The sequence below is a fragment of the Aphidius gifuensis genome, linkage group LG2 (genome assembly GCF_014905175.1).
Source record: "Aphidius gifuensis isolate YNYX2018 linkage group LG2, ASM1490517v1, whole genome shotgun sequence".
Classification (NCBI taxonomy): domain Eukaryota; kingdom Metazoa; phylum Arthropoda; class Insecta; order Hymenoptera; family Braconidae; genus Aphidius; species Aphidius gifuensis.
Window position 1 is genome coordinate 25,019,909 of NC_057789.1, and position 25,525 is coordinate 25,045,433.

The following is a 25,525-nucleotide window of genomic DNA, read 5'->3' on the forward strand; positions in this document are numbered from 1 at the left end:
CTTGCCCTTCCGCGACAAAATTATCTTCGTCATTTTCCGCGAATTCGACAGACACAAACGCCCTCTACATTTTCCTCGTTATAATAAATTTTCTTTTTATCATTTTTAATTAGCACACATATTTTCATTTATTTTATTTATTTTTTTTAAATATATTAACTTGAAATTCTTTATTTATTGATCTTAAAAATTCTTGTAAAATCTTTTGATTATTATTCTTTCTAATTTTATAAATTTGATTATTTTTATTTTTAAATTTTTGATAAAATCAAGTAAATTTATTTGTTTTTTTTTGGGGTTTAATTTTTGGCACAAGGTTAATGACTTGTATTATTGATGAAAAAATTATTTTTAATTTTTATTTATGTCTATAAAAAGAAAATTAATTGACAAGTTGAGCGTGAGTGAGAAAAAAAATAAGTAATATATTTTTAATCAATTTATTTTTATTATTTAGGTAATTGAAGTTAATTAGTTTTTTCGATTTTAAATGCATTAATAGTTTGATAAATGGAAAAAGCTCATTGATTAATTGTGTATTATTAATTATTTTTTTTATCAAATAATAAGGGTGTTTATAAAATAATTTTCTTGTTAATTGATCTCGATTGATCATTGGAGTATTATTAATTTGGATGTTTTGCATTTTTTAATTTTTTTTATTCAAGTCATCAGTTGGACTGGCTGATCCATCTGACGATAATCATGTGAAGCTCGTGTAAAAATATACACAGCTGATCGAGAGAGAGAGAAAAAAAAAAAACTTTTCATGTTTACATTTTGACAGTTGCTGGAGTTATTGAGCCAACAATTGTTTATATTTGGTAAAAAAAAAATAATGAGTAAATTGAGTATTAGAAGAATGGATTTGTCATTGATTAAAAAAAAATTTCGTGGATGTATGCTTGGTGCTTTGTCTGGTGATTGTCTTGGTTCACCTTATGAGGGTGATCATCCACTTTCAGCCGGTGAAAAAATTATATTACAAAAGTCGTTTGATAAATTAGAGGGTGTTTATTATAAAGGTAAAAAAATATTAATAATTTTTATTTCATACTATGTTGATTAATTTTTTGATAATTAATTTGATTGTTTTGTTTTTTCAGCACCAGTTATGCAATATACTGATGATTCGGCAATGACAAAATGTCTTGCTGAATCGTTGATTGAAAAAAAAAATTTAGATCTTGTTGATGTTGTTAAAAAATTTGTAAAAAGTTATTATCGTGAACCGAATCGTGGATATGGTCAAAGTGTCATAACTGTTAGTAAATATAGACTTTAAAAAAATGACTAAAAGGGTATTAAATGTTGTTACGTAAACTGTGATTTTTTTTGTTTTGATGAATAGGTATTTCAAAAACTTAGAGCAAATAAATTTACAGACATATTAAAGCCAGCAAGTGAACAATTTAATGGACAAGGGTCGTTGGGTAATGGTGGTGCAATGAGAATAGCTCCAATAGCATTATTTTCATGTCATGATTATGATGAGATGATAAAAATGACAAGAGATGAAACTAGTCTAACTCATACACATAGTCTTGGTATTAATGGTGCTATTTTACAAGCAATTGCTATTCAACAAAGTTTAGAACTTGATCCAGAAGACGAACTAGATACTTCTGAATACATAGACAATTTAATTGACAAAATGGATGAAATAGAAGTTGAAGACGAAGAGTTGTAAGTATTATATTGTATTTAAATACTCAAAAAGAAAAAGAAGAAGAATATAATTAAATTAATATAATATAACAAATTAATTTTTGACTTATTGTTGTGTTAGCTTGAATATTGATAAATCCGAATTAATGCCATACAAACATCAATTGACATGTGTTAAAAAATTCATGGAAAATCAAAATAAGCCTACAAGTGAGACAGTTATAAATAAACTGGGTAATGATGTGACTGCTGTTGGATCAGTTGCAACAGCTATTTATTGTTTTTTAAGAGCAAAGTATCCCATTGATGATATTCATACAGATAATCCAATGAGACGAGCTATTCAATATGCGGTGAGTATTTTATATAGTCTAACTTTTTGTTGGTTATTTTAATTGCTATTAAAAATTAATTGGACATTTTAAATTATTTAGATAACACTTGGTGGTGATACTGATACAATTGCCAGTATGGCTGGTGCAATTGCTGGTGCTTTTTATGGTGATGATAAAATGAGTCAAGAATTATTAAGGCATTGTGAGGCATCAGCTGAATTTGATAAACTTGCTGTTGATTTGTTTGACATTACCATCAAAGAATAATAATAAATTATTATATTTTTTAAATTATTGTTGTGTATGGTGTTTTGTTAATTATTTTACGTGTATAAATTTTTATTCATGTGTAAATATATTTTATTTTATTTTTTATAATAAAAAAACGATAGTGACAATAATGAGCAACATCTTTTTAGGCAATATATTGACAATATATATTTTTAAAAAAAAATGTTTCATCTACTTTATCATGTAATTGTTATAAAAAATTCCATAATGAGTTTCTTTTTTTTTTTATTATTCTTTTTACTTACAATAATGTTGGATGACACTGTGATTGTTTGATGAAAAAAGCCGAGAGCTCTTCCTGCTCTTATTTAAAAAAAAAAATAAAATTAACAAATCAAACTTTAATTCATATCAAAACACTGTTTTATTATTTTATTTATTTATTTTTTTTCTAAACTAACTAATTAACAATTAACACTTGACGATATTTCAAATGCATTTAACTCAATAATTCAAACTGATCCACACTTTCAACTATGACTTATTTCATGTTGTTTTTAATTAACTATTATTTTAATTTTAAGTAAATACAATTCATTTATTACTTTTTTTATTATTTGCAAAAAAACTTTATCACTGAAATGTGCCCGATACCGGAAAAAAATCTCTGTACTTCTCTGTACAATCGCCATTTGTTTACTGTTTTTTTTTTTACCGGCTCTTGTTTTTTTTTTTTTTTCAAAGTGCATTCAGTGCTGCTCCCTATAACAAGTTTGTTTATTATTATTATTTATCTTATTATTATAGAGAGAGAAAATGACAGCTCCACTCAGCTGATAGTAAATAAATAAATCTAGGACAGTTAAATACAGTTTGTAACTAATTAGTAATTACGCCCATTCTTTAATAAAAAAACAATAATCAATAATTAAAATGGAAGATAATGATGAAGTCATTGAAGGTTTCATCTGTCCAATATGCATGACAGATTTAAAATCACCAGTTCAATTGACTAAACATTTTGAGGAAGTACACAATGATGATCCAGAAATATTAAAATCATTAAAAGGTATTAAATACTATTGACAATTAATAGAATAACAATTAAAAAAAAAAAAGTTTAATAATTTATTTACAGATCTCTTTGGTAAAGCAAAGAAAAAAATAACTAATTTAAAAAATGACGAAATAAATGATAGCTCAAGTGATCAAAACAATTTATCAATATCAAATCGTAATCAATATCCAGAAATAAATTGGGGACCACAAGAAATTGGTAATCATAAATCAATCATCATCATCATCAATAAAATAAGTTATCAAAATGTTTGTTTTTCAGGTGCAACAAATAGTCATACAAATTATTTTCGTGAAATAAGAAACACAAGACTTGAACGTTATTCAACAGAAACAAATAAATTGCTAATACGTTTAGATAAATTATTAAATAATTTACCATCAGATCCAATTGACAGGAAGCTACATGAACAAAAAATAGTACCTTGGATTGATGAAAAAGATGTTAAATTATGTCCAAGTTGTGCTAAAAGTTTTCATGTTGCAAGAAGAAAACATCATTGTCGTTTATGTGGTGCTATTATGTGTAATGATTGTACAATGTTTTTAAGTATAACAGATTCACGTAAAATGACAAATCCAACAAGTGAAGATGATACATCATTATTAACAACAACAAGGGATTCAAAATTAACAGGTAGAATATTTCGTGCTGGTATTGGTTTAACAAAACTTGCATGTTCACCATCAAATGGTAGTTTAAATAGTGTTTTATCATTGATGAATGATCCAGCTAGTGGTGAGCAGCATTTCCGGTTATGTATACATTGTAAGGATCTACTTGATGCCAGAGAAAGATTAAAATTACGTCAATTTACAAAACCAATTGTTGGTAAATTTTATGAAACAATGAGAACATATATGGAAGAAGCAACAAGATTTTTAACAATGTACATGAAAATGTGGCAATCATTAAGGTAATTTATATTTCTAAATATTTCAACATCTTTTAAATGAATTTATATAAATTTTTACTTTATTTAGTGAAGGAGAAACAACATATGATTTACGTGATGCACAAATATTACGTATTAAAATTGCTAAAATTGGTGAAAATATTGATAATATTAGTAAACGTATACTTGCTATTGGAACAAGTGATATTGATAATCCACCACAAGGACAAGTATTGAGACTTCATCAAATGATTAGAAGATCTGCTGAAATTTTTTGTAAAGATAATATATCAACAACTCCATCATTACCAAGTGAAAATGAATATATTTTACTTCAAAAAAATAGAGAAAAAAAAATTGAACAAAGAATTGCATATGAAAGACAATTAGAAATTGAAGAAGCTATTAAAGAACGTAAACGTGATCAAAAAATTGATAATAATAAAAATATTAATGCTGCTGGACAATCATCAAAAAATAATGAGGTAAAATTAGCTAATTTTTAAATATGATAATTGTTTTTAATACTTATTTATTTTAAAGCCTGCTGTTGAAAAAAATGAAGGTTGGGGACCTTCAAATGCAGCTGTTATTGTATCAACAACATCAATGGATCCAATAATTGAACAAATGAATAATTTACGTTCATATATTAAACAAGCAAGATCAGAATTTAAATATGATGAAGTTGCAACACTTGAAAATAATTTACGTGAATTACAAAGTGCATATTTTTTAATGAAACAAAATGATGAATAAATTTATAATCATTTATTATCAACATTCCAAATAGCTTTTTCTTTTTTTGTTTACATCAAATTTCAACTAAGCTTAGCCAAAAAAAAAATATAAATATATTATAATTATTTGCTACAAATGTTTTTTTATATAAAAGAAAAAAGATGTCTATTATTTATGATTATTTAAAAATATAATTAAATAAACAATTTTATAAAAATTATAATTGTTGCTTTATTGATAATTTGTTGAATATTATTTTATTATTTTTTTGTTTCCTCGTAGTGTGGAAGAAAAACTGGTAAACCAATATCACTGTTTGAATTTGATGAATTTGAGTTAATCGATATTGATTCATCGGATGTAATTGATTCAAAAGTAGTTGGATTATTATTATTTAAAAAAGATGGTATTTCAGATGATATGACATTTTCAATTTTTGGTATATACGTTGTTTCTGCATTTGTTGCTTTTAATGATAATGATGAATCTGATGATTCACGTGTATCATTTTGAAGTGGTTCATTAACACCTGACGATGATGTTGATAATGATGAAGATGAAGATTGAGGAGGCTGTACAGTATTGTCAAATGATTTCAATTTAGTATCTTTACAACCATCATAACTATGACAAGCTGCTGTTGATGGTGCAGCATCAGTTATTGATGGTGAAATTTGAGAATTATCTATGCCATTATCTTGCTTTTCAATTTGATTTTCTAACATTTCTGAAACATCAAATGGTGCTCTACAATCTGGTCTTTTTGGTGGATCACAACCTAAAAGTGCAGCAACATAATTAGCAACTTTTATTAATTTAACTTCAACAAGTAAATTCATTAAATCTTCTAATGTTGGCCTTTTTTTTCCCATTGTTGACCATTCTTCAAGAAATATTTCAGCTGCTGATTTTTTTCTACTAGCAACATCTCCTTCAACTAGACTAAATTAAATTATAAAATTAATATTATATTTATTATTTATTTATTTTTTTAACATTTACCTTTCGTCTTTAGCTGTAAATCTGTATTGACCATCTGGTGACTTGATATTTCTCATCAGTACAGCCCATGATCCTGTTTCTGATGTTGGTGAATCATTTAATAATTTAACAATATACAAAAATTCAGCAGTACCTATTTTTCTTAACTCTGTATCTTTTGGGTACACCATTATTTATCAAATAATAATACAAACTTTTATTCAAAAAATTTTATAAAACACTTGTTGATATTTATTTTTATTCTGTCAGTTTATTTTAATTATTTATTTATATTATACTTCAATTTTTATTAATTTTTTAAGATGACACGTGTCTGTTGACAGCCTGACAATGACAAAAAGTGAGATCATCAGTCTCCCACTCTCAAATTTGAAAGTTCTGAAAACGAAATCGAAATCTACTGAAACACTTCATAAAAATAAAAGGAAAAAAAAACAGACTTGCTAAATAATTCATAATAAATTAAAATTAATCATTATAAATAAAATAAAAATATAAAATTAATTCAAATATAATTATTATTTTAACTTTAGTATAAAAATAAAATTATAAAAAATTGTTGATTAATCACGTGGTCACTGATTAGATAACACTGGGTATTTTTTTATTTTTATCAAGAGATGATACATATAATGAAACGAAAATAAAAAATTACACAAAAAATGTATAATAAAAAATAAATAATTTATAAATGTGATTGAATTTTTTTAAATGGATAAACATTATAAATATATGATGTTATAAATTCCGGAAATTCTCTAGCATAAATTAAATCATAAAATAAATCAACAGCAATTGATAATTTACCAGCATCATCATAATTAAAGCTATTGATATTTTTAATGTATATTAAATTAATATCAACACGTTTTTTAATTAATTTTTTATTTATAAAATCATGAGAGTCTTCAATACCAGTTGAATGTCTATTCCATTGCCATATTTGTGATCTTGATATTTCAGCTGTTGCTGAATCTTCAATGGATCCATTATGAATAAAATGTCCATTGCCATTTAGCCAATGATATATAAATAATATTGCAACACAAATATTATGATCAAGACCTGTCATGGTAACACCACCTTTTGGTAAACTCATTAAATCTTCTTCACTTATATTTTCTTTTGTTCCTGGATAATTAATTTGATTATCAAATGGACCACCATGATTTTTCCATAAATCATTCATATGACAAACAAGTTTAATATCATAAATCATAAAACCATCAACACCTTCATTAATTTCACTTAATTTTCCATCACAAATATCATGAAGAACACGTAAATAATCAACTGAATTTTGTTTATCTGGAAGTAATTTTGCAGCCATACCACCAGTTGCATGTGCACCATGTTTATGACATATTTTAACAACAAGTTGCATGTATTTTTTTAAAAATTTTTTATTCATATTAACATATTTATTTCTATCAGGCAAAATAAATGATTTATCATTACCAAATTTTGATATTATTGATGCAGCATAATCCCAAATACCACAGTTTAAACCTAAACTATGATCTTTTAATTCAAATAATATATATTCCATTTCAAAACTAGCTAAAATATTTTCAATTAATACACATGCTTTTATTGAACCATGTGGAATATTAAGATAAATCTCACTCCATGAAAATATGTCATTCCATAATTTAGCTTCATTTGAATTTTCAATTTTTGATAAATAAAATGCTGGACCACATTTTAGCTTTTGTAGATCAATTCCATTATGATAAATCAAGAGACCATAGTCAAATAATGAACCTGGTATATTTTTACCATTTATACTCATATTTGTTTCAATCATATTCCAGGCACGTGGTCGTAGAACAAGAATTGGAGCTTCTGTTATATTTGGAACACCTGGAATATTATTTTTAACTACTTGTGTTACATTATGAAGACCTAGTATTTGATTGTACCAAGTTGGACAATGACCATCATCAAAATCAACCTGGATACCTTGAACATTTGATTTTAATGCTGATGAAAAATGATCCATATTACTTGGACTAACATCACCCAAATCAACATGACGATTTTTCAAACGTTCACCTAAAATATCATCATCTTGTTTTAATATTATTTATCTTCTTTTTTTTTTATTTATACATTGTACTTACACACTGGTGCAACTTGCCAATCATCATTGACTTCCAGCTTTTTAAATCTCGGTATTTTTGGCTTATTTTTAAATTCAGATTTACTTTTTTGACGTTGATTATATAAATTATCAATACGTTCATCAAATTCAACAATTAAATTAACAAGAAATTCAATTGCATCATTTGTTAATAAATTATTAAATTCATTTTCCAAATTTTTTGGAGGTAAATTTATAAATACATTTTGTTTTTTAACTGTTGAATTATTTTTAATAATTTTATCCATGATTTTTTTTATTTAAAACAACAACGACTTGACTGTTACAACCAAGTGATTCAACTGACAAATGTATTCAAGTTTATTTTACAATTTAATTTATTTAAAAAGTATTTTTATCAAAAAATTATTTATTAATATGTTGATGTGAATGACCTAAGATTGTAATTATTTAATTATGTTATCTTATCATTTGGCTGGTCTTACAGCCAGCTTGATATGTCCTTGGCATTTTCTTTGCTGTTAGCAATTCTCGAGCCAAATTGAAATGCACGTTTTGGAAATGTTGATGTATTTGTTAGTCCAATTTTGTAGGCAACAAGACGAAGTAGCAATTTATCACCAAGACCTTGTGGCATTTTTTCACTTGGATTACATCTAAATATATACAAAACAATTTATAAAATGCTAATTTTATGATTAAATAATAATTTTTTAAATTACCTTTCCCAGGCTGGAATATTTTTAACATAATCAACAAATTTTTCATCAAGAAATGGCAAACGAGATTGTCTACCATGATCACAAACAACTCTATCATCACGTCCTAAATTTCTTTCAGATATTCTTGTTATTTCAGCAACAAGTTCAAGGCTCAATGATTTCCATCCACGTTGTCGTAGTGTTGTTCTGTGTCTTGTATAACCACCAAATAATTCATCAGCTCCCATTCCAAGTAATAAAATTCTACATGATGATATTGTTTGTTCATTTGATAATGTTGATCCTTTTCCTCTTGCACCAAACCAAACTGCACAACCTAGACTTTCATCAAGTACCGTTTTAAGTGGATAAACTAAATGACAAATTTTATCTTTTCTACATTCTAATAGCTCTTCTTGGCTAACATTTGTCTGTAAATAAAAAAAAAAATAATATCATCAATGTGTTAATAAAATATTTAAATGATTTTTTATGTTTTTTACCTCAATAAAATTCCAATACCTATGAGGAAATATTTTTTTTAATTCTTCTAAAGCTTGATGACCAGTTTTACGATCAGGTACATCAAATGATACATCAATCTTATTTTTATTAAATTTATTATCAACGTTACTTTTTGCTTTTTCAAATGCAACATTTATCAAATCAATTGGCTCATCATTTGGTATGAATTCATCAACAATTGCTGCTAATATTGTTGAATCTAAACCACCAGAAAATAGTATACCAATTTTTGAATGATTACAAATTTTATTTTCATTATTTATCAATTTATTTTCAATACAATTTTTGCAATAGCTTGGCTTTTTTAATACTCTTGTTTTTACTGATTTTTTTAGCAGTTCAAGAAGACAACAAACTTGATTATTAATTTTTTCATTTTGCAGCAATAGCTCCATGACATCTTGATAACATTTAGACACTTCAATTGTTTCAAAAAATATTGTATCAACAGGTTCAACTGGATATTCGACAGATAAATTTGAGGATAAAATTGGTTTTTCAATGATAACATCAATTGAAAATTTATCTTTCAACCTATCAATAATATCTAGTGATCTTTCAGTTATGTTTTCCCATGGATAACACGTTAAATCAAATTTATTATTATTTTTTAAATCAATTGAAAATATTCCAACAGCTGGTAGCTCAATTAAACCATCAATTTTTTTACTTCCAACTGATGAAAGTGTCAATGATTTATCAACACTATCAATGTCAATTAAAAGACTATGTCTACCAAAAAAATCTCTACCAAAAAAAATTATATCTGTTGATTTTTGATAATAAATAATGCTAAATGGACCACCAATTGATTTCAACACTTCAATGACATTTTTTGATGACTTTAATTTTAACATAAGTGTTAAAGTATCAGAATTTTCATGATCATCATTAAGTGGACCAGAAAAAATATCACCATTCCATAGAAGAATATTTTCTTCATCATCAATACAAGGTTGTGATGTTGGATTTTTTCCTTGCATCCATAATACACTTGCAGCAAGTATTGTCTTCCATTTATTACAAATTATTTTTGCACATTCTGATTGAATATCTGGACCTCGTTTGTTTACATTTTCTTTACAATATTTCCATTTGTTAAATTCATTTTTATTGTTATTGTCTCATATTGCATATTCACATTTACTTGCATTCATTTCATGTTATGTGATTCATTTGATCTTATATCTTACATTTGTTTACTTTTATACAATATTTCCATTTGTTAAATTCATTTTTATTGTTATTCTAATTGATATGCATATTTGCATATATATACACATGTTGAAACTAAATACCCTGATCAGATATGTTAATCTTGATTCTACATATAGAACTAAATCTAGAATTGAATATATATTTGAAATATATTTATGAATGGCAATAACGATTTATCATTAATATCACATATTTATTATTACTTGTTAATTAATTAATTTAATTGTATTACAGTGTATCATTACATTGTCATAATTTATAAATCCATTATTTATTTTTCGATGGAAATGATGATTTCTAAGAAAAATTACGACAAATTATAAATTTCGATCGATTAAAAAAATCGATATTATAAATTTAATTTCAATGATCTAAATCGAAATTGTTTTGCTGTTTAGAAAATATTTTATTTTTGTGTTTACTTTAATTTATTTATATTTTTTTTCTTTTTCTCCACACGCGTTTAAATCAGTCAGTTCAACCTGTTTGAACCTGTTGCTTAAAACTCTAAAAAATATTATCATTATAAATTAATTTAATTCAGCAATTTAATTAAAAAAATTAAATTACAACAACAATTAATATATCTATAAATTATTTATCAGGGTATATTTTTTGATACAATATAAAATTTTATTTTATTTTTCATTAACAATATTTATTTTAGTCAATATTTTAACATAGAAAATTAGTAATCATACGATCATTGATGAGTCATTTAAACAATTCATCAAAACTGCTTGAAAATATTTTTATTTTCTTGAAAAAGTTTATTTATATTTTGGGTTTTCTGTACACTCGTCATAAAGACAAGACGATTCTTTGAATCCAATGGTTTAATAGACAATAGTGTCCGAAATATTAGTCAGTTCTCCTCAACCTGTTGCCTCGTCAGTCTCAAAAATATATTATCAATAAATTCAAAAATTTGGTTACTAAATTTTATTATTATCAGTTGACAATAATGGTAAATTAATTTGTTTAAATAACGTCAATTTAATTATTAAAATTTAAAAATATTCTCTCAACATTTTTAAATCATAAAAAAATAATTATGATATAATCGTGCTGTTTAATAGTTTAAAAAACAAGTCATTATTATTAAAATTTTACATAAAAAAAATGATAAATTAATTGTGTTTTGTAAAATATAAAATTTATCTTTTAAATATATTTTTTTTCATTTAATTTTTAGGCTCATTTATTGAATGCACCAGCAATTAATTCATACCCATGGTATGCCGGAGAAGAGCCTGATATACAAAATGATGAAAATAATGTCAATTCAATTTTAACAACGGTATTTATGCTTTTGCAATTGATGGATTTGTTTTTTTTGAATTTAACGTACAATGAGAGTAATGTAAGTATAGAAATTTTGTAAAACAGTTGATGTTATTTATATACAATAAAAATATAAATTTTAATCAATTTTTTTTTGTTAATTTATATAGACTATGATGAGAAAGTTAATAATCCGCAGTTCATTGAAGATTGGCTTGTGTATTAAGAGTATTTTGTATGAATATTTTATTGGTGATTTGACGAAAAGTTGGAGCCAACAAATTGATGAATCATATATTTTGCTTCGAGTGTCAGAAGGTATATTTAAAAAATATTTTTTATGGTTTATTATTTTTCATGTTGTATATAATTGCATTTATTAATTGATTGTATTTTTACAGTTACATATATGGTGTTGCTCGTTATGGTGTATATGAATTTAATAGACGTCCTGGAATTTCTAGATGACCAATATTTTCAATAATTTTAACAACACTTGCAACAAATTCACCACCTGAACGACTTCCAACTTCAAGTCAACTTCAATATTGATAAACGTCGGACTAAATGTGGACTTGAAAAATAAATTGCAACAAGAATTTAATGGTATATATTGTTTTAAAAAGCTTTGTAATTAAAACAATGAAAAATTAGGTATTTAAAAATAACTGATAGTTTATTTATCAGTGATAAATAATAATCAATATTTTATAAGAAAAAGTATTTTATATACAATGAGTATATAAAAAATTAACGTAAACATTTAATTAATTAGGAGCATTCATGATCAAAAAATATTTTAATGAAAAAATAATATTTCTATTTGAAATTTTTTGACGTATTTTTTATATAAGTTTAAAATAATAACTATTGACTAGAAAATTGTCTTCGAATAAAATAAAATATTGTTTTTATAAAATGTATGTAATGACCTTACAGTGTGATGAGTCAGATTAATTTTAAGATTTTTAATAATTTTGAGAATAAATTAAACAAAAAGTGAAATGAATAAATAACAAATAATAAATAAAAATAGATAAGTAATAAATAAACAAACTTAAAAATAGTCAGCTGTTTTTATTTCAAATACAAATAGAAATTTTAATCGAAAAAAAACAAAAAAAAATTAAAATATCTTTTCAAATCTAGTTTTATACTTGGCTGAGTAAATCATCTCCCAACATCCCTAGAATATCATTAAAAAAATTAATTAAAAATAATTTTTTATAAATGAAAGAAGGATTTATTATAATCATATATTTATTATTATTTTATTAATTATTTGAGTTTATAAATTTTAATAATATTACAGCATCGTCATCACAATATTTTATCATTAATTAGTATATTAAATAATAATTTTAGTTGTTGATTTTATTCATGAAGAGATTATTATTCTCTTTTTTTTTCATTTGAAATAATTATCAACTCAAAATCATTTTAAAATAATTCATTATAATTTACTTTATTTTTTTTTTACAAATTAATATTTTTTTTTTTTTACTTTAGATACATTTTTATCATTGTTTTATATTTTTGTTTTTGTAAAAAAAATTGCAGCGAGCTTGGACTACAATATTTCGATCATGGAAAACAGAAAAATGATGCTTAATAATTTTTATTTATTTTTTTTATTGTGACAAAGCTTCATTAATAAAAACAACCTTTGGAAGATTTTTTAGCGAAAATATACAAGTGACAAAAATCATACTGATATAAATTCATCAGTGAAATAATAGTATCATTTTTTTTTTTTTATTTTTCTTTTAATCACTTTTTTTCAAAAATACTTAATATATAATTTTTTTGGTTGAGAGAGAAAATTGATTGAGTGTTAGCTTGTTGATGGTAAACAAGACAAATATATTTATAAAAAAATGGAAATAACCATTAACTATCAAGCACAAAGCCGAGATAATTTTAACCATTAAAATAATAATAATAATAATAAATCAATTTATGAATTTAATAATAATCAAAAAACAAAAAAAAAAAGAAAAGCCAAAAAAATTTTAAATTTATCTTTCCCTATAATCTAATTAAAAATATTGTATATTGAAAAAAAACAAAATCGAAATTTCGAATTTATTTAATAATATAATCGAAACAAAAGAAAAAAAAAAATTGTAAAATTTAAATTGACTAAATAAAGGTCACGTAAAAGACCTGTAATCTGATTTTTGTTTAATCAAAAAAATTCATGATAAATAATTGAATAATAAAAAAAATTAAAATGCCATGACTTGTGCAGTATTAGCACAATCACCAATGCTCATTCTGTACATGGCCATTTTGGTGATACCATGATAATGTACGAAAGCAGCAGCAATAACAAACACATGAAATATTTGATGACTTTGAAACCATATATCAAATTTACCAGGGAAAAATCTTTCTGGTACTCTTAATGCATAAAACATTGCACCACAAATATAAAGTACTCCCATTAAAATAAGCCAACCAAGTGATGCTTGACTAATTGCTTTCATCCATCCTTCAGCAATTAAATAATGTACTGCTGGTATAACACCACTCAATCCAAAACCCATAAATACACCAGCACGTAATGGACGATAACTTGGTTCACCAAAACGTTCCCATAATGATACAACAATACTTGTTATACCCAACACAAGAACAATTGATAAATATATTAGCTTTGGTTGAAAATCACAATAAAAACCATAATACAACCATGGTACAAAACTTCCCATAATTAACATTGCAATACCACAATAATCTAGTTTTGAAAATAATCTACCAACACATTCACTGTGGCAGTGAACAGTATGAAAGGCAAATGACATACCAAGACATATTATTGCACCAGCAAAAAATGCACCAAATACAATTTTTTCTTCAAATTGTATTTCAACTGGTGGACGAGTTAAAAAAAATATTGCTATTCCAATAAATGCAACACAACCTAAAGAAAACATAAGAAAAAATATTAATCATTTTTTGTATTAATATTATTTTAAAAATTAAAGACAATTAATGTTATTAATTACCAAGTAAATGAGTCCAGATGTTACCAGTTTCAGTATGAATACGAAATATACTTTTAAAACATGCATAAAATGATGGCAGTGGTGGACGATGTCCAGCATGTAGAAAATCATTGTCTTGTAACCATCTTGGTAAATTATGAAAATGACACTGTTTCCATGATGCTTTCCAAACCTGTAACCAATACTTTCCCAACATTAGATATATTCTAGATATTTTTTTTTTTTTTTGATAATTATTAAAAATTATTAATCATTTAAATTATATATTCTACATGAGTATTCTAAATGTTATTTAAATTTAATTTTCTATTTTAAATTAACTACTTATAAAAATTACATGAAAGTGTTAATGAAAATAAACAAATAACTATGTTAATTATTGTGCAAATTAAAAAATTAATTTGAGTTATGTACCGATATATTTATCCTGTAAAATAACTCATGTTATTTATTATTATTTATGTATTAAATTTGACGAGATTATTTTTTTTAAAAATGTTCAAGTGTTTGTTAAATGTGTATTGTTAAATTTTAATTACCTTTCGAACAAATTCTTCAGCATGTTCAGCAGCATTGTGTGCTAATACACCCAAGTCAATTTCATCACTGAGAACACCAGCTTTTAGTACCTCAGTCATCTAGATGATGAATAAATAAATACAATAAATTATCAAACTTAGTGTTGTTGATAATAATAAATTAATAAATATAAAACATACTTCACAATCAAGAAGATGATCATCTTCAGGTGTTGAAGGAAGTGGACAACCAACACCATCCTCTACTTCTTCCAAACAACTAACATCATCATCCTCAAATAGTGCATCAACTTCTTTTAGTCTTGGTACATCAGTATCTAGTGTTACTCGATCTGTCCATGGAATACGATGTCGCAATCCTAGCTCATCAACAACTGGCTTTTTTTCAACATCAACTGTTTTTGCTTCCAGTATAACATCATCAACGTTAACCATCATTTTATTATTGTTTTTCCTGTAAATGGATTTATAAATTATACTAAAATATTTCTATCAAGATATTTTAAAAAATATTTATTTTGTTTTTTTATTGAGGCAGTTTTACCAGCACAAACCTTGACCACTTGTTATTCAATAAATGAACTCCAACAGAATCACATACGTCATGTATTTTTTTTTTTATTTTAATTTTAATTGACTAATAAACTTTTATATCAGTAGAAAATATTTTTTTTCTAATTTTTTAAATTGTTTTATCGTCTTTAGTCTTATCAGTTGAGTTGTTTAATTTTATTTGACCAAAAAAAAAAAAATATAAAAAAGATAATATATTTCGATTTATAATTTAAAAATTTCCAAGAAATTTATTTATTTTTTTTCTTTTAGATAAACATAAAAAAATCATTTTTAAATATATTTTTTTTTATTTTTATATTACCGAGCAAAGTTTAATTTTTGATAAGAAAATGATTAAATTATTCCGGTCTAAAAGTGATCTCAGATTATCAAGTCCCAAAGTCAATCAAATGGCAAATAAAAAATCAACACCACGTGACAAGGAAATGGAGAATATATTTTCATTGTAATTTGTCAAACAATAAATATTTCTTTGTTATAAAAATAAAAAAAAATTAATGAAAATAAATGTTTTTTAAGATAAAATTGCGTGTTACTTTGACATGTGAAATAACAATTATTATTTATTTTTAGATGTAGACAAGTTAAATAATTTGTTACGTATTAAATCAACAAAAATAAGTTTAAAATATATATATTTTGATATTGTAACATACCTGGTGAAATATTTTTCGTTCAGAATAACAACACATTGACTGTTTTTTATCAAATGACAGATATTTTAATTGAAATGTCAACCTACTTAAATGTACACGTTATAATTTATAAAATTTAATGTTATTTATTAATTAATTAATTTTTTAAAACAATTTTAATTAATCTAAATCAATCCATCAAAACTAACTGAATGCTCCGAAATTAAATTAAGTTCTATGAACCGTCAGATCAACGTGGCAGCCATGTTGCTTGTTTTTTTTTTTTTTTTAGCATTTAATAACTAGGCACTTCACCATTTTGATTTTTGGTTATTTTTAGTAACTAATTTGGAGCGGGAAATTTTAAAGTAAAAAATTTTTTTGAGGTAAAAAGAGTTGAAAAATAGAGTTTTTTTTTTAAAGAAATAACGCAAAAACCAAGGGGTTTAAAGAAAAATAGTTCAAATGAAAGTTGTAGGGTAAAAAATTATCTTTAATTTATTTTATAAACATTTTTAGCGTTTTTCGAGGGGTTAACTGGGAAATCGTGATTTAAAGTATCATTAAAAAAGCCTTTAGTCTTTTAACAATTATTTATAAACAATTTAAATGCCAATTCAAAAAAAAATTGAAATAAAATAATATTTTAAATGAAAAATTGCAATTGGGATTTAAAATTGTTTATAACAATATCAATCATTTAAATAATATTTCAATAGAAAATTTAGAAAAAATAAAAAAGTTTCATGTAAAAAAAAAAAATGTTTTTTATTTGTTAAATTATTTAGTAAAAAATTAAAATTTATATAAATAAATAATTGACCAATTGAAAAAATCTTTTTTTTTTACATGGAATTTTTTTATTTTTTTTAAACTCACTTAAGTTTAATTGAGGCGATATACAATGTACATAATGCAACAGTACAATACTGTATTTTAATTAGGTGATCACGACGAATTATAATAGAATATGCATATTTATTATTCAAATGGTAAAAAATGTTGGGCGTAGTGTAATTCTCAGTAAATACATGAGTATCAAGAGTACGTTTGAGGCAGTACCCACATTTTATACACACGCTGCTGAATAAAATTAAAAACCAACAATTAGCCAATATAAAATTTAAAAAAATTAAATTAAAAGCAACAGTAACAACACATGTAATAATAATTATTTTGAATATTAAAAATATTCTAAATCATAAACATTAAATTTATTTAAAAAATAAATTAACAATATTTTTCTCCGATGGTTCTCCGATGTTTTTTAGTTTTCCTCCGATATTTCTACTATTTTCTCCGCGTTACTCTGGTCCCATTTGAATTCCTCCGTATCACTCCATACACCTCCGATTGACTTTGCTGAATTTCGTAAAAAAATCAGAATAAAGCGAGCAGAAAAAAAAGAGCTCGTAGCATTATTAAAAAAAAAAATTCATAGACATCAAATTTTATTTTTATCAAATATAACACATCTTTTTATTTGCATCAATTTAAAAAACAATAAGTACTTTGTTTTTTTGTTAATAAATACAATTTTGTTCATAATTTATTGTTCGTTTAAATCAATTTAATGATGTACTATTATTAATCTATATGATCTTTGGAAATTCATTTAAAATTGTTTAATAATTCATTAATTTTCATCAACAATTTCTTCTTCTTTTTTTATCGCCCAAAATTTAACAATATTTAAATAACATCATATTATTATTTTAAATATTAAAATTTAATTCAATTAACATTTATTATTGTCACTTTAGTTTGAAAAAAAAAAAACACTTTTCAAATACCAAAAAAACAATTGTATTATTTTAAAATTTAATAAAACTTTTTTTGTTTTTTTTTTTTTAAATGCCATCATTAATTATTATTAAACAAAAATTAAAAAAAATAACTTCTTATTTTTTTTTACAGATCTAATGAATAATTCAATCGAAAAATATATATTTTTATTTGATATACTAAAATTGATATTAAAATAATTAGCACCATCATCATCTCAGTCCAAATTGATCCCGAGAATAAGTAACAGCATCATGTATCGTAGCAAATATAACGAAGCTGTGTTGACCATTCGAATACTTTTCACATTTCTGTATAGTTTCATAAACTGGACTTGAACAACATGCTAAATAAACTTGTACATCAATCAATGAAAATTCATCAGCAATTGAATGCAAAACACCAATACCAGATGGATCAACATAACTCAATGCACTCATATCCATAACAATACAATTTAATTCATTGGTATTATCAATTTTATCTTGTACAATTGTTGTTTTAGCTTTTTTAGCTCGTAATTTAAGTACTTTTTGTGGTTCAACATCAACTAATTTAAATACATTTGTTTTAAAACAATTACCATTTGCAAAATTTAATCCACCACAATAATGGAATATTTTTATTCCAGGTAATTCAATAATCTAAAAAATATTTACAATTAATGTCAAATAAAATGGACAAATTTAATTTATAAATTTTTTAATAATTTCATTTAAAAAAATTGATAAATAACTCACTCCTTTGTAACGATTCATGTCAAGATATAAATCAGTATTTGGTACATGACCAAGTAAACAAGTATACGGTTTAATACTCAGTAATAAAATACTAACAAGTGATGTTAATAAACCAGCAAGAAGACCAATATCAATACCAACTAATACAACTGTTAAAACAGTTACAATCCAAACCATACCATCTAATTTACTTAATTTCCAAAAACGTTTAAGTTGTTTTGCTTGCATCAACATTCCTTTTAATGCCACCTAAAATAATAATCATTTAATCATTAAAAAAACAAGATATTTATCAAAATAAATTATCTTATTTTAATATTATTATAATATTAATTAATAAGATACCAAAAAAACATAAATAAATACCACAATTATTGATGCAAGAACACATCTTGGTAGTGGTTCAAAAAATGGTCCAACCCATAATAAAATAACAAGCAATAAACCACATGATATAATACTAGCTATTTGAGTTTTTCCACCAACTGTTTGTTGTATCATTGACCTGCTTAATGATGCTGTAACTGGCATACATGATAACAGTGAACCAGCTAAATTACTAATACCCTAAAAAAATAATTCAATTAGCAATTAATTTATATGATTAAATAAATTCTAATTACCATTGCAAATAATTCTTGATTTGAGTCAATATTGTAGTGTAATTTTTGGGCAAAAATCATAGCCATTGATAGAGTTATTGTGTATGATACCATGCTAATTGCAATGCAATCAATTGCAACAACTGGTACAAGTTCCAATGGTGGTAATTCAAATGCTGGAAGTCTATAGAAATAATTTTATTATATAGAATCTATGATAATTAATAAATAATCTTACCCAGTTGGAATATCACCGACAGTTTTAATACCATACATTTTTGGTAAATCAAATATTTTTGATACAACTGTACCAGCAATAACACCAATCAATTCAATTGGCATTGGCATGTTACATTTTTTTTTTAACCAAGGTTTAAAAAATTCATTATTAATTGTCATTATTATCATTGTTACTATTGATACAATTATTGCTACATAATTTGGCTTGTCAATAACAGCTAATATATCAATTGTTGTCTGTAAAATTAAATAATAATTTAAGGTATATTTATAAATTGGTTTTCGAATATGATTACTTACATATATCATTTCGAAATGATCGACTTTTTCACGTTTAATAAATGATAAACCAAGAAGATCTTTTATTTGTGATATTAATACGTGTATTGCAGCACCAGTTGTAAAACCATTGACAAGTGTTTCACTTAATAATGTACTTATTATTCCAAGGCGTAAAAAATACATGACAATCTGTTGACAACACACAAAAGCAACAAGTTTAAATTAAATAAATAATTAATTTACATTTAAGCTGAGTTAATGATGATGATTGATGAGTTACCTGCATGAGACCAACAGTAAGGGTAACTGCAGTTGCAACTTGCATTGGTGTATAACCAGATGACAAAGTATTATTAACAAAATGAGTTGAATTATTTAATGGAATGTCTAGCTGAGTTGTTGAATATGCAGTTACAGCTTTTCCAGTCATCAAACAAACAATAGCAAATGTACCTTTGATAAAATAAATTATTAATCATCAATAATTTTTGTTGAAAAAAAAAGTAGATATATTATTGAAATAGCTACCCATTGATACATGTCTTGATGTACCAAATAAAAAATAAACAAGTACTGGAAAAAATGCCATGTATATACCAACAACTGGTGGAAGATTACCCAATAATCCATATGCCATACCTTGTGGTATGTGCATTATTGCAACAGTTATACCTGACATAATATCAGCAGGAAAATATTCTTTCCATTTATATTTTTTTAACCAACCAATTACTGGCAATATTGATAAACAACATGATTGAATTTTTTCTTTTTTCATTATATTTTTTATGCTGTTTTTAACTTTTAATTATAACATGAAAATAATATTTATATATTAGTATTTTTAAATAGATAATTTATCAATTTAATAGATATTTTTTTTAATTAAAAACTCACATGTTGTTTTTGGTTTTTCATAATAGAAATCTTGATTGAGAGTATCTTGATCATAGACTGGTCTATTAACACGAAGACGTAAAACCAGCTCTCCTTGTTTTTTATCATTATCTAAAATTTAATTAATGATTAGAAATAAAATTTTAATTTTAATAGTTATCATATGATAAATAATGGAAATTAATTATCATGTGATTTGTTTATTTAAGCATACCCAATAGACTCATAGTGAATTGTAAATATATACACAAGATGCATTGATATGTACTTGTAATTAATATAGAAAAATTTCCTTTAGTGTTGGCCTGTTTCACATACTCCCACTAATAACTTGTGTTAAACTGTCTCATTGGGGATAATTTAAAAAAAAAGTCATCATAAAAATAAATATGCAAGAGAGTTGTGTTGTTATTAAAAAAAAATAAAATAAAAATAAACAAAAAAGAGACAGCTGATCAGCTGACTGGCTTTTCTCTCTTCAAAGATAGAAAGAGATGATGAAGAGAGAGAGGAGAGACAATATAAAGAAATCGTTGGTTGTGTCCTCATGGTTGCCTCGTGGTCTTGTTAAAAAATTTGTAGTAAAAAGTCAAAAGAACATCTTGGAAAGAAAGGTTATACTTGATTATAAATTAAAGACATTAAATTATTATTTGTTAAAGTTAATTAATATAAAATGGATACATTAATAAATGTAGTTGATGTCGACAAAGATGTTGGCAATCTTTCCATTTCGAATTACAATAAAATTGCTGTCGAAAATTTGGGGTTAGTACCACCAGCATAATAAAAATCATAATAGCTTTAATTGTTTATTAATTTTTATTGTTGTGTTTTATTATTATAGAGAAAATACAGAGAATTATTTGTTGTCTTTAAACAAGGACAACACACAACTTCTCATTAATGATATTTTTTCATTGGAGACTGAAAGGAAGGATAATGAACTTATTGTCAAGTTACCAAAGATTTGTACATCATTACCAAGAGCAAGAACAATGCCTAAGCAAAAGGTACCTACCAAATGGCAACAATTTGCCAAGGAGAAAGGCATTAAAAATAAAAAGAAACCTAAGCTTAATTGGGACGAAGAACTCACGGTAAGATCATTTATCTCACAATAAATATGTTAAAATTACTTTTTATAAAATTGATAATTTTAATTTGTGTTAATTTTTTAAACAGAAATGGATACCAACATTTGGATATAAAAAGAATGCTGCTGAATATCAAAAAAATTGGGTTGTTGAATTAACAACAGGAGACACTCCACGAGAAACTAGATTGAGCTCAGCAAAAAGTGAAAAAATAGCAAAAAATGAATTGCAAAGATTACGCAATTTAGCTAGAGCTAAAAAAATTGCAATACCTAGAGTTGGTTTGCCAGCAACAGAATTTGCTTCAGGAAAACAATTAGCAGTTGCCAAGACACTTGCACGACTTTCCACCGCATCAGCTGGTAAATTTCAAAACAGGTAAAATCATGAATTTTTTTTTTTTTTTTGTCATTTCAATTTGCTAATAAATAAAATATTAATTATTGTTTTTTTAATTGTTATTTCTCATAGACTTCCCAAGGAGAAAGATGCCAATAATCTTGCCAAATCATGGTTATTTTAATAATATTAATAATTTTTGTAATAATCATAATTTAAAAATATAATAATTTATATAAAAAAAATTTTTTTATTCTATTTATTCATATATAATTATTAAATTAAACCAACAACTTATATATTTAATAAAAATAACAAAATAATTGTTTAAAATATATTCAATTTATTGAGGATAAACAATTTAAAAAACAGTCATAAAAATAAGTATGCAAGTGTTGTTATTAAAAAAAAAAAAAACACTGAACTCGTATCAGCTGACATTCTGACACGATCAGCTGATCTCTTCTCTCTCTTTTTTTTTTCTCTCTTGGAAATTCAACACATACACATACACGAGTTGTTAAATTCAATAATATTATTATTTATTAAATTAAGCATATATAGACTTGCAGGATCAACAAAGTACATTGAACTCTAAAGTATTCAATAATTATTTTAAATTAAATACCAAGTATCTACGTATAATGAAAAATGATATTATTATCAGTGTACTTGTTAATTGCTACACTTGTAACAGCATCAACAACAGCTAACAAAACAATTGATTCACAAAAAGAATATCGTCCAAGAGGTCCACTTATTAAATGCACATTTTTGTAAGTATATAATTTAAATAATTACGATTATTTATTATAACAAGTTATTCGTTTATTCAGACCTATGGAATTTATTGAGTGTGATGAACTGATTGATCATAAAGGCAACAAAACAGCCAAAGAAGTTAATCAAGGTCTTGGATGTGTCAAGGTAAACAATTAGATAATAAATTTAATAAACAAATAGTAATGTATTTTTATTTTTTAAATAGTTTGGTGGTGCTCGTTATGAAGACGTTGAAAAAGCCAAAGCAACATGTAGAGTTTTACCAGACATTGAATGTCATGGTGAACGTGAATTTAATCGTAGTGGATTTCCATGTGTTAAATACAGTGGACATTATTTTACACTGACATTATTGTACAGTATTTTATTGGGTTTTTTAGGAATGGATAGATTTTGTCTTGGCCAAACTGGTACTGCTGTTGGTAAATTATTAACACTTGGTGGTCTTGGTGTATGGTGGATTGTTGATGTATTTTTACTTGTTACAAATTCACTACTACCTGAAGATGGTAGTAATTGGAATCCATATGTATGAAAATAGCAAAAAACAATAAACATTTATTAATGTAAATAATTAAATAATTAAGCTTTTGATTTATATATTTTTATTGTTATACAAAATATAGTTAATATATATTTATAATTCATAATCATCAGGATGATAAAGTTCAGATAAAAGTCGATAAACATAAGACGGTGCATTTCCTCCACTGTAAAAAAAACAAGTTGATTAATGATAAATTATTGATTGATAGATAATTTAATTAACTTACGTATTTGTTATAAATAATGTGACAAGTTCAGGTGGTACATAATCAAATACTGGATTATATGATTGTATTTTTTCTAATAGTGGTGCATTTGTACCATTAATAACACCTTGAATTGGTGCAGCATGTTTATTAAATGCATCTTGTTCACGTGAACATAAATAAAGTGGTGATAATTTATATAATGGAAGTAATACCATAACTGGTACTGAATAATGTTTAGCTGCTTGTGCAACAGTATGTGATCCAGTTATTGCTTTTAATCCACCATTTGCCATTGTTGTATGTGTACCAATAATAACTTTATTAACTCTTGACATCATTGCAAATATTGCAACATCTGATATTAATGTTGTTTTTATTTTTGATTTTGATAAATTTGATGCCATTTCATGACCCTAAATAATTTAAATAAAACAATATATTAATTTATTTAATTATTATAAATTTTAAAATTATTTATATTATTGATTGATAATTACATTTAAAAATGGTCCACCTTCAGCAACAATAACTTCAAATGTTCTTGTTTCAGCAGCTTTTTTAAAAAATTCTTCAACAATTCTTGATCTTCCAAATGTCATTATTATTTCATTAGCATGAATATGTTCTGATGCTTGTTCAATTATATTTTCTGAGCTATAAAAAAAAAAATATTATTTACAATTAATTGTTTATAATTTGAGAATATATTTTTAGATAATTACCATGTTTCTAGTTCAACTTCAAATTCATTGATGTGTTCAATTATTACTTCTTTAAGACTTGGTACTGATATTGTAAAATCAACATCACCATCACTTTCACATGTTAATATTTTATGTAATGATTCTTGTGTGTCTGTTTCGTCTGGTTTATTTTTTAACTCTGAAACATATTCTTCTCTAATTATTTGCAATATTCTACGAACCATATTGCCAATTGATGCTTCAAGTGGTACTGCTGATATTAAATATTTTCCATTTAATGATATTAACTCCATAAGTTCTCTTGAATAAATATAAAAATACATAATTAATATTATTCATCAATATGTTAGTTTTTTATCTAAAAAAAAATTATATAAATTCTTACTTTGCTGTACTCCATTGTGAATTATTTATGATTTCTTTGAGGACACTTATTGTTGCAACAACAATCTCAAATGTTCTTATTATTTTACTATAAATAAATAAATTAAATTAATATAAACATTGACATTTTTAGGTTAGAGATTTTTCTAATTATTATTTACCCATTATTTATTCTATTTACTAATTGTAAGGCACTGTTGTCAATACTTTTATCTGTTAAATTAACCATGATTATTTATTATGTCTTTTAACAAAACATGTGTTTAATATTTATTTCAATTTAATGATGAAATTGTATAGAATCTTGTGCAAAAAGAATTCGATTAAGCTCACTTTAAGCCACTATCATCATCAGCGACATTTTTTAACAAACC

The 25,525-nt window shown here is 24.6% G+C and overlaps 11 protein-coding genes across 14 annotated transcripts in view; 4 read left to right on the forward strand and 7 right to left on the reverse strand.

Moving 5' to 3' along the window:
* Positions 1–2,899, reverse strand: part of LOC122849780 (Kv channel-interacting protein 2) — a 38,651-nt gene extending 35,752 nt beyond the window's left edge. For both annotated transcript variants that reach the window (XM_044148599.1, XM_044148598.1), the window contains exon 1: positions 2,540–2,899. The gene's annotated coding sequence lies outside the window, so the exon portion shown is untranslated. The remainder of the gene's footprint in view (positions 1–2,539) is intronic.
* LOC122849771 (ADP-ribose glycohydrolase ARH3-like) lies at positions 733–2,341 on the forward strand. Its single transcript, XM_044148585.1, has 5 exons — positions 733–1,025; positions 1,107–1,264; positions 1,352–1,686; positions 1,790–2,021; positions 2,103–2,341. Exons 1-5 carry the CDS (start codon positions 839–841, stop codon positions 2,268–2,270), a joined length of 1,080 nt encoding a protein of 359 aa, XP_044004520.1. The 5' UTR covers positions 733–838; the 3' UTR covers positions 2,271–2,341.
* Positions 2,900–3,022: 123 nt separating the features above from the next.
* On the forward strand, positions 3,023–5,168 carry LOC122849761 (rabenosyn-5). Of its 2 annotated transcripts, XM_044148573.1 has the most exons (6): positions 3,024–3,303; positions 3,373–3,510; positions 3,574–3,948; positions 4,045–4,228; positions 4,296–4,692; positions 4,751–5,168. In XM_044148573.1, the coding sequence occupies exons 1-6, from the start codon at positions 3,168–3,170 to the stop codon at positions 4,964–4,966; spliced, it is 1,446 nt and encodes a 481-aa protein (XP_044004508.1). In that variant the 5' UTR covers positions 3,024–3,167; the 3' UTR covers positions 4,967–5,168. The 2 variants fall into 2 exon arrangements, with proteins under 2 accessions (XP_044004507.1, XP_044004508.1); XM_044148572.1 differs by having other exon boundaries at positions 3,023–3,303; positions 3,574–4,228; positions 4,751–4,966.
* Positions 5,169–5,179: 11 nt separating this feature from the next.
* On the reverse strand, positions 5,180–6,411 carry LOC122849775. Of its 2 annotated transcripts, none has more exons than XM_044148592.1 (2): positions 5,951–6,411; positions 5,180–5,890 (listed from the first exon to the last, which is right to left on the reverse strand). In XM_044148592.1, the coding sequence occupies exons 1-2, from the start codon at positions 6,118–6,120 to the stop codon at positions 5,209–5,211; spliced, it is 852 nt and encodes a 283-aa protein (XP_044004527.1). In that variant the 5' UTR covers positions 6,121–6,411; the 3' UTR covers positions 5,180–5,208. The 2 variants fall into 2 exon arrangements, with proteins under 2 accessions (XP_044004527.1, XP_044004528.1); XM_044148593.1 differs by having other exon boundaries at positions 5,180–5,885; positions 5,951–6,106.
* Positions 6,412–6,601: 190 nt separating this feature from the next.
* LOC122849773 (malate synthase, glyoxysomal-like) lies at positions 6,602–8,302 on the reverse strand (the record flags this gene model as incomplete). The annotated part of the gene is made up of 2 exons (XM_044148587.1): positions 6,602–8,005; positions 8,074–8,302. Coding segments are annotated over 2 exons (1,599 nt in total), but the record flags the coding sequence as incomplete, so codon positions are not given.
* Positions 8,303–8,322: 20 nt separating this feature from the next.
* LOC122849758 (asparagine synthetase domain-containing protein 1) lies at positions 8,323–10,410 on the reverse strand. Its single transcript, XM_044148567.1, has 3 exons — positions 9,259–10,410; positions 8,777–9,186; positions 8,323–8,710 (listed from the first exon to the last, which is right to left on the reverse strand). The coding sequence occupies exons 1-3, from the start codon at positions 10,261–10,263 to the stop codon at positions 8,536–8,538; spliced, it is 1,590 nt and encodes a 529-aa protein (XP_044004502.1). The 5' UTR covers positions 10,264–10,410; the 3' UTR covers positions 8,323–8,535.
* Positions 10,411–13,965: 3,555 nt separating this feature from the next.
* Positions 13,966–16,964, reverse strand: LOC122849765 (adiponectin receptor protein-like). The gene is made up of 5 exons (XM_044148579.1): positions 16,565–16,964; positions 15,513–15,786; positions 15,333–15,431; positions 14,794–14,965; positions 13,966–14,708 (listed from the first exon to the last, which is right to left on the reverse strand). Exons 2-5 carry the CDS (start codon positions 15,768–15,770, stop codon positions 14,011–14,013), a joined length of 1,227 nt encoding a protein of 408 aa, XP_044004514.1. The 5' UTR covers positions 15,771–15,786; positions 16,565–16,964; the 3' UTR covers positions 13,966–14,010.
* A 1,016-nt stretch (positions 16,965–17,980) lies between these two features.
* On the reverse strand, positions 17,981–21,529 carry LOC122849753 (prestin-like). Its single transcript, XM_044148562.1, has 10 exons — positions 21,304–21,529; positions 21,090–21,200; positions 20,721–20,993; positions 20,473–20,645; positions 20,211–20,381; positions 19,909–20,147; positions 19,692–19,854; positions 19,435–19,635; positions 19,069–19,317; positions 17,981–18,972 (listed from the first exon to the last, which is right to left on the reverse strand). The coding sequence occupies exons 1-10, from the start codon at positions 21,314–21,316 to the stop codon at positions 18,541–18,543; spliced, it is 2,025 nt and encodes a 674-aa protein (XP_044004497.1). The 5' UTR covers positions 21,317–21,529; the 3' UTR covers positions 17,981–18,540.
* Positions 21,530–21,620: 91 nt separating this feature from the next.
* Positions 21,621–22,733, forward strand: LOC122849778 (ribosome biogenesis regulatory protein homolog). Its single transcript, XM_044148596.1, has 4 exons — positions 21,621–21,857; positions 21,937–22,189; positions 22,275–22,564; positions 22,658–22,733. Exons 1-4 carry the CDS (start codon positions 21,766–21,768, stop codon positions 22,707–22,709), a joined length of 687 nt encoding a protein of 228 aa, XP_044004531.1. The 5' UTR covers positions 21,621–21,765; the 3' UTR covers positions 22,710–22,733.
* A 249-nt stretch (positions 22,734–22,982) lies between these two features.
* Positions 22,983–23,928, forward strand: LOC122849784 (TM2 domain-containing protein CG11103). The gene is made up of 3 exons (XM_044148604.1): positions 22,983–23,301; positions 23,362–23,452; positions 23,514–23,928. The coding sequence occupies exons 1-3, from the start codon at positions 23,177–23,179 to the stop codon at positions 23,841–23,843; spliced, it is 546 nt and encodes a 181-aa protein (XP_044004539.1). The 5' UTR covers positions 22,983–23,176; the 3' UTR covers positions 23,844–23,928.
* Positions 23,881–25,497, reverse strand: LOC122849770 (translation initiation factor eIF-2B subunit beta). Its single transcript, XM_044148584.1, has 6 exons — positions 25,313–25,497; positions 25,153–25,239; positions 24,786–25,067; positions 24,561–24,717; positions 24,082–24,476; positions 23,881–24,018 (listed from the first exon to the last, which is right to left on the reverse strand). The coding sequence occupies exons 1-6, from the start codon at positions 25,378–25,380 to the stop codon at positions 23,946–23,948; spliced, it is 1,062 nt and encodes a 353-aa protein (XP_044004519.1). The 5' UTR covers positions 25,381–25,497; the 3' UTR covers positions 23,881–23,945.
* Positions 25,498–25,525: the final 28 nt, after the last annotated feature.